This window comes from Limulus polyphemus, unplaced genomic scaffold (assembly GCF_000517525.1).
Source record: "Limulus polyphemus unplaced genomic scaffold, Limulus_polyphemus-2.1.2 Scaffold600, whole genome shotgun sequence".
Taxonomy (NCBI): Eukaryota; Metazoa; Arthropoda; class Merostomata; order Xiphosura; family Limulidae; genus Limulus; species Limulus polyphemus.
Window position 1 is genome coordinate 346,837 of NW_013666210.1, and position 7,102 is coordinate 353,938.

The following is a 7,102-nucleotide window of genomic DNA, read 5'->3' on the forward strand; positions in this document are numbered from 1 at the left end:
TTATGCATGACCACATCTTTAAAGATACAAACTCCAAACTCGGGGTAAAGATATAACTTTGTGCGGGAAGTAACATGGGACATGTGGCCGCAGCCTCAGAAGCCGTTTTGAGGCCGCAAATTGAGGCCAATGTGACCAATATAGCAATTTTTGTTAAACAGGACAACCAATTGGTCTCAAATTGAAAAGCCAGGATTTATTTGGTAATGTATGATCAAGAGGCTATTATTTACATTTATTCTCTGTGTGAGGACTTATCCTAATCATTCTATTCATAACCAATTGCTCTTTCCCTCCTTCTCTTTCTTCTACACATATATGCCTACTCTTTAACTCCCCTTAATTGAAAAAGGCTGGTGCTATCTCTAGAACATGCGAACACACCCTCAACTAAACAGGCTTGCTACAGCCATATCTTTCGTAAGAATCAGCTATACCATGACTTTACAAAAATGTTTGGTACCTGCAAATTTTCATTTCCATTGTGTTGCAACGAGAACTCGAGAGAATGTACTCGGCTTTCCTTTGATTAGAAGCAGAAGCAATGTACCCGGTTTTGGTTTGATTAGAAGCAGTAGGATTGTATTCGGTTTTGCTTTGATTAGAAGCAGAAGCAATGTACCTGGTTTTGCTTTGATTAGAATCAGGAGCAACGTACCCGGTTTTGCTTTGATTAGAAGTAGAAGCAATGTACTCGGTTTTGCTTTGATTAGAAGCAGGAGCAATATACTCAGTTTTACTTTGATTAGAAGCTGGAAAATTGTATTCGGTTTTACTTTGATTAGAAACAAAAGCAATGTACTCGGTTTTGCTTTGATTAAAAGCAGGAGGAATATACTCGGTTTTGCTTTGATTTAAATAGCTTTAGACATTTTCTTTTCGCACATTGTTATTTTTATTTGATTTTAATCGAAATATTTAGTTAGGTAAAGAAATAATTTTGATTTTTTGCTACAAAATGGATTGCTTTCAGTGAAAATTACTAAGTATCACCATGAAATAGAAGCCACATTCTATTACAAAACTGTAGCCGTTATGGTAAATAGGTAAGTATTTTTTTCATATTCATTGACAATATTTATAGCGTTACTTACATGAAGTGATCTAGACGTAATACCGACAGTAAGTGCCAGTGGTTAATAAAAAAACAAGAATGATAGTAAGCTCTAATAATTGATAAAATATAAAATCGATAGTAAGTTACAATGCCAATAAAAAACAAAACCGATAGTAAGTTCCAATGGCCAATAAAAAACAAAACCGATAGTAAGTTCCAATGGCCAATAAATAAAAAACGATAGTAAGTTCCAATGGTCAGTAAATAACAAAACCGATAGTAATTTCCAATAGCCAATAAAAAAAACTCGACAGCAAGTTCCAATGGTCAGTAAATAACAAAACCGATAGTAATTTCCAATAGCCAATAAAAACAAACTCGACAGCAAGTTCCAATGATTAATAAAAAACAAAAGCTACAGCTAAAAAGAAACGACAATTTTTTTCCCTTGTTTCCATTGTAACTAGGTTTAATTAAATCCATCCAAACAAGACTTGGTATGTGGCTGGCGGGAAGGAAAAATATAATGAGAAGCTATTTAACCTTGGAATTTGATATAATCAACGTTTTGTCTGCTTGATTTATAAGCCTCGGGCGAAATTTGCAGAGATTGAACAATTTATTTACACATATAAAGAACGCCGACGGTGGATATAGTCGTAAAATAATGAAAACTCTGAAAGTTTTATTGCCGATCTAAAGAAAAAGCTGAAAAACACATAACCGAAAGCTTTAATCGAATGTTTTGCTCTTCGTCTTTAATGAAAATTCATTTGGCATAAAACTTAAAATTAAATGAAATTTAACCGCCCACCTGAGTGTTTTTAATTTTGTTCGAACATAAATTAGATATGAGAGGTGTTGTTATACAAATATGCCATTACGTTTCACGTAAAAATTAAAAGTTCAATTATATACCTTAGTTATTGATACATTGCACTCAATTACCCTTCTCCCAAGCGTGTTTAATGAAAAACAAGTCATATTAGACGCCTAAAAATTATTGAACGGGTCCTCAAATGGTAAAGTTCTTCCAATTAAAAACGCAGAGTAAACCATGTTAAGTATCAAAGTGAACACCAAACGTTATAGAAAACAAAATAGGCATATTTTGAAGTTACTACCCCTAGTCACCTGACCCATTTATGAGATAATTTCGGTTTTATATAAACAGTTTTGTTCTGTGGTATTGCTAGGTTTTAGCATTAAGAGTGTTTATTTTAGTCGCTATTGTTAGATGTTCTATTTACCTGTTATTAGCATATCATAGGTGAAAGCAATTGAGGCAAGGTACAAAATTTTCTATGTTTTGATAGAAAGTTACGTTCTTCTCTTTCTTTAATGTTACAGTTTCATGAACAGTATTTGTTAAAACGTGTAATATATTTATTATGAACATAATGTGGCATTGTCAGCTTAGTATATCGCCGAACCTCGTGATATGTTGGGATTATGGCCGAAAATATCGCCAAAAGCAAAGGTATGCAAGTGATGAAGCAATTTGTGCTAATTGTTACACGGTTTTGTTTTTTATACATAATTACATACTTCTAGTTAGAAGGTAATATGAATAAGCGATATTAATTACTGAATTAATCTTTAGTTATGGCCAATGCACGTAGCTTGCTTTGACCAGAAGATAATGATAATTTAACACTTCATAAATTCGCAATCAAAAAAACATTCCTTGAACCTGTATCTGTAAATAAAAGTCTCACTAAATCGAGGAAACGATGTTTTTATATTCCCACATAATGTAATAGTTACTGTCTCTGCACTTTTTATCTGTAGTTTTTATTGAAATTAAACTTATTTAGCCATCTGCATCATGTCCAAGTTTCCTATATAATTAATATTAATATATTAGGTTTGTTGATTTAAGAGCTTTGAAATAAATTTAGAATATCATAATAATTTCCAACTGAAGTTTGTTTCCATTATGTGATTTTTTTTCGAACATTAAAGCTAAGGAAAACAGTGTAGTGTTTTTAACTTTCTTGTAATGCAAAAAATGTCAATACTGAAAAAGTATTAGTTAAATAAATACTGTTCCTCTAAGAGGAAGTACGGGTTGGCAAAGCTCTGTGTTTCGAACCTGGCTAGTTGGGTTCAGATTTATTCAACACCACACAGTATTACACGCACTGCAAGCCAGGGGTGCGTTATAAGAGTGAAAGTCAGTTCTTTAATTGTATGGTAGTGTGCTGCTAAGTGGTTGCCTTCAATTTAGTCAGTAGCTTAAAATTAGGGACGGAGGCAGATAGCCTTAATAGCTTTGCTGTAAATACAAACTTCAAATACTCCTCTGAGGGTACTGTTTGTTAGTTTAATTTCGCGCAAAGCTACTCGGGGGATATTTGCGCTAGCCGCTCTTAATCTAGAATTAACAGAAGGAAGGCAGCTGGTAAACACTACCAACCGCTAACTCTTGGGCTATTCTTGAGAAATAAATAGTAGGATTAAATGAAATATTATAGCACCCTACTGCTGAGAGGGCGAGCATGTTCAGACCTGCCACCATCAGAATTCGAGTCAAGCGTCCTAACCACCAGGCCATGTCTGGCACATTGATGGAACTGACATATATCTCACACAAAATGTATTGCATGTGTTTCTCAATCATTTTTGGCCTAAGATCCACATGCGATGATACAAGTTTTCTGTATTATATCCGAAATCATGGTTCTACGTTATCTGTAATAAAATGTCACAAAATATTTACATTTTTTATGGCGCAGTCTTATGATCTAATCCACGTAGTGAAAATATTAAACTGGTTGTAATTATTTCAAGGTTATGTTCGCCCTTTGATGTAGATACGACCAATTAAAAATATGATGTTTTATCCTCTGTAAGATACAAAAGAATCCATGGGACTAAAAGTTTAGTAACGTCAGATGTCGTCAGTTATTATTTGCGCCTTAACTCTATATTTAATTATAAAGAAAATTTAGTCTGCTATTTACATGTTGAAAAATAAATTAAATATACAAATATACTTTTAAACAAAAGTATGATACAAGCGTATATTTCTCGGGTGCAAATACTGAGTTTTGAATTAACGAAAGACAAAGTATAGCGGATTTTGTTTTCTATAGCTGGTGAAAGAATTGTGTGGCATTGATGACAACTGCAGTCACAACTGATAAAATGCAAAAAAAAACATGTATAATACTTATTTCAAGTTCCTCAAAATTACAGAAACCTAATAACTTAACATTTTTAGAAGGTTTAAATCCTCATTTTTAAGAGGTTTATAATTGAGTTTTTTATATTTTTCACATCAGAATTCATACTCTTTGTTTTTTAACCTTCATGATTCTCAAGTATAAGAATTTCAAAATATTCTTATTAATTATTTTCTGTTGCAAGTGTGACGTTGGCATGTGCTCATTTTTAAAAAGCTTAACAACAAGTTTTGGTGTAGAGAGGATAATTTTAGATAGAGTTTAAAATGCTTTCATGAAACAGATAAAATTTAAACCTGCACATCAATTACAAAAGATATATTTAGGTAATTAATCTGTGTATCTGGAATACTTATAAGTTACGTTTCTGACTAGGTGGTATATTTCTATTTTATATAGTTATTTTAAAGAAAATATTTATTATTAAGGAAAATAATAATTCGTACAGTAAAGTGTCAACTTTTTTGTCTTGACAAATATTAGTTTGATAAAAGTTCCCTTTCTGGTCCACTCTTTGTAGTGTAATTTTTCATTTCACCAGTGCTATAAAGTGGCCAGTCATAATATATATAGGCCAGGCATGGCCAGGGCGGTCGACTCGCAATCTGCGGGTCACGGGTTCGAATCCCCGACACACCAAACATGCTCGCCGTTTCAGACGTGGGGGCGGTATATGCGACGTCAATCCCACTATTCGTTGGTAAAAGAGTAGCCCAAGAGTTGATAACTAGTTGCCTTCCCTCTAGTCTTACACTGCTAAATTAGGGACGGCTAGCGCAGATAACCCTCGTGTAGCTTTGCGCGAAATTCAAAAAACAAACAAACATAATATATATATACGCTTGTTATATAGAATAATTAGCGAGACGGAATGTCTTGAAGGAGAGAATGTAAACACTGGGCTCTAAATTAACTTTATCAAAAGCATTTTCAATTATTTTTTTATTACGCATATTTATTTCGCAAAATGAAGTCAAACTTCGAAAAGGATGTCGTTGATAAGACAAAGTGAAATACTGAATAGTGGAATAGTGAAAAAACAACTGAAAACTTGTTCCAAAGTAAAACGTTTAAGTGGAGAAATTTACTTAGTTATTCAACTCTAAAATGTTCAATGCGTTTCCTATTTTAAATTTACCTTTTACATACTTTTTTTCGTTATTGTTCAAGTTGTTTGTCTGGTACTAAATTCACCATTCACCAGTTTATCAATAGAGCGTTTGTATGACACAAAATTATCACAAACATCCGTTAGAAAGTTGGTGTATCTGGGTCATATTTAATATACTAACTATAGATTCTGCTTCTGTTGAACTGTCTTTCAACGTTTTGTGTATTTCGGCGAATCTCGTGTTTGTATTTTAATATTAATGCATTAAATTAATCTTCAGATATTTTTCGAAGAACCTTCACTTAATGTTTATAACATTCATTTTTGACTGAATTTTGAAGTAAAAACTTGTATTTGTGAAGGTGTGTAGGTGTTCACTTTGTTTTTGACATAGCAGTTTTTCGTAGAATATTTTAAACTTAACTCGTGCTCTGTTTTAAGTTTTGTTTTTGTGAAATCCAGAATTTCTTCAACTCTTTTCTTTCAAATGTTGCTGAGGTTGTTTCTTAAACAAATATTCTAGGCCTCATAAAATTTCACCTTACATCAAACATTTAATTAGAAAGGTAACATACGGCTAGAACAAACACATCGATTTTCATCATTAAATCAGTGCACGTGGGGAAGACAAAAGCACTTACCATCAGTATTAAATCCGTGTACATAAGATGGACAAATAATTTCATAAAAAGTTCCTGCTGGAACAGACGGCCAGCAGATAACACCATCCCATATCACTGGACAAAACAAACCTAAAACATGAAAGTTATAAGTTAGTACAGGTCAACTGGGCACTTTATATATTTTTCTATGTTATGCCTAAATATTCATAAAGCTAACATTATTATATATATATATATCTCAGAACAACAGATGATTAAACCATGTGTTTTTGTTGTTCTTTTGTAAGAAAATGATTTACATAAAAAAGGAAAGTACATGACGATAGTTGATAGTAGAGCTTTGAATAAGCAAAACTTAATACTTTGAAACAAAAGTCATGGTTTGATGATGAACAAATTGAAATATTTGAAAAGTCGTGATGTATTTATCTAAGAATGGAGTGTAATGGGTGTTAAGGCTTATTGAACTGTTTTTCTAATTTCTAATAAATAATAAGATGATAAAAAATCCTTTTGTGAAAAACGTATTTCTTACTTTAGGTTAAACTAAGATTTCTTGTCAAATAGAAAATCACATATTTTTATTTGATACAGTTGTTTTTCATGCCCGTCGTTAGGGCATTTTGTCATTTTAAACGAACGTTATACTTAATTTCACCACAACTACACATCACATACAATTGGTTGAAAACTAGCTTGGCTTATTCCTTACAAAAAATTAACAGTGTGGAGATTAACAGGCTGGAGTGCGCATGACATCATAATACAATGAGCTGGTTTATTTCCTTACGTGCCATTTTGAAAGAGAATGCGACTTGGAAACTGTTAACGATGCCGTACACTTGTTATGATGTCATTCTTTTTAACTAAATTATTAAAAAACAGATAAAAGCATTCTTTTATAACACGTCTGAGTACTTTCACAATATTTTTTGGATAAAGTCCTATATAAGGGGTTGTAAGACAGCGTTCCAAAATATCGTAACGTTAGGCCTGACTGTTGGATTTACTCTTCTAAAATTAATTACTAGATCTATCGTAGCAAAATATGTACTAGGCCTAGAGTCTGTAGCGTTTACTAGACTTATATGCAACACTTTAGTAATACTGTGTTGCGTCAGCG

At 32.6% G+C, this 7,102-nt stretch overlaps 1 protein-coding gene across 1 annotated transcript in view; it reads right to left on the reverse strand.

Moving 5' to 3' along the window:
* The window catches only part of LOC106459388 (parathyroid hormone/parathyroid hormone-related peptide receptor-like), a 114,863-nt gene that overhangs the window by 58,756 nt on the left and 49,005 nt on the right, over positions 1-7,102 (reverse strand). The window contains exon 3 of the mRNA XM_022385854.1: positions 5,998-6,108. Coding sequence (XP_022241562.1) covers positions 5,998-6,108 — 111 coding nt within the window. The remainder of the gene's footprint in view (positions 1-5,997; positions 6,109-7,102) is intronic.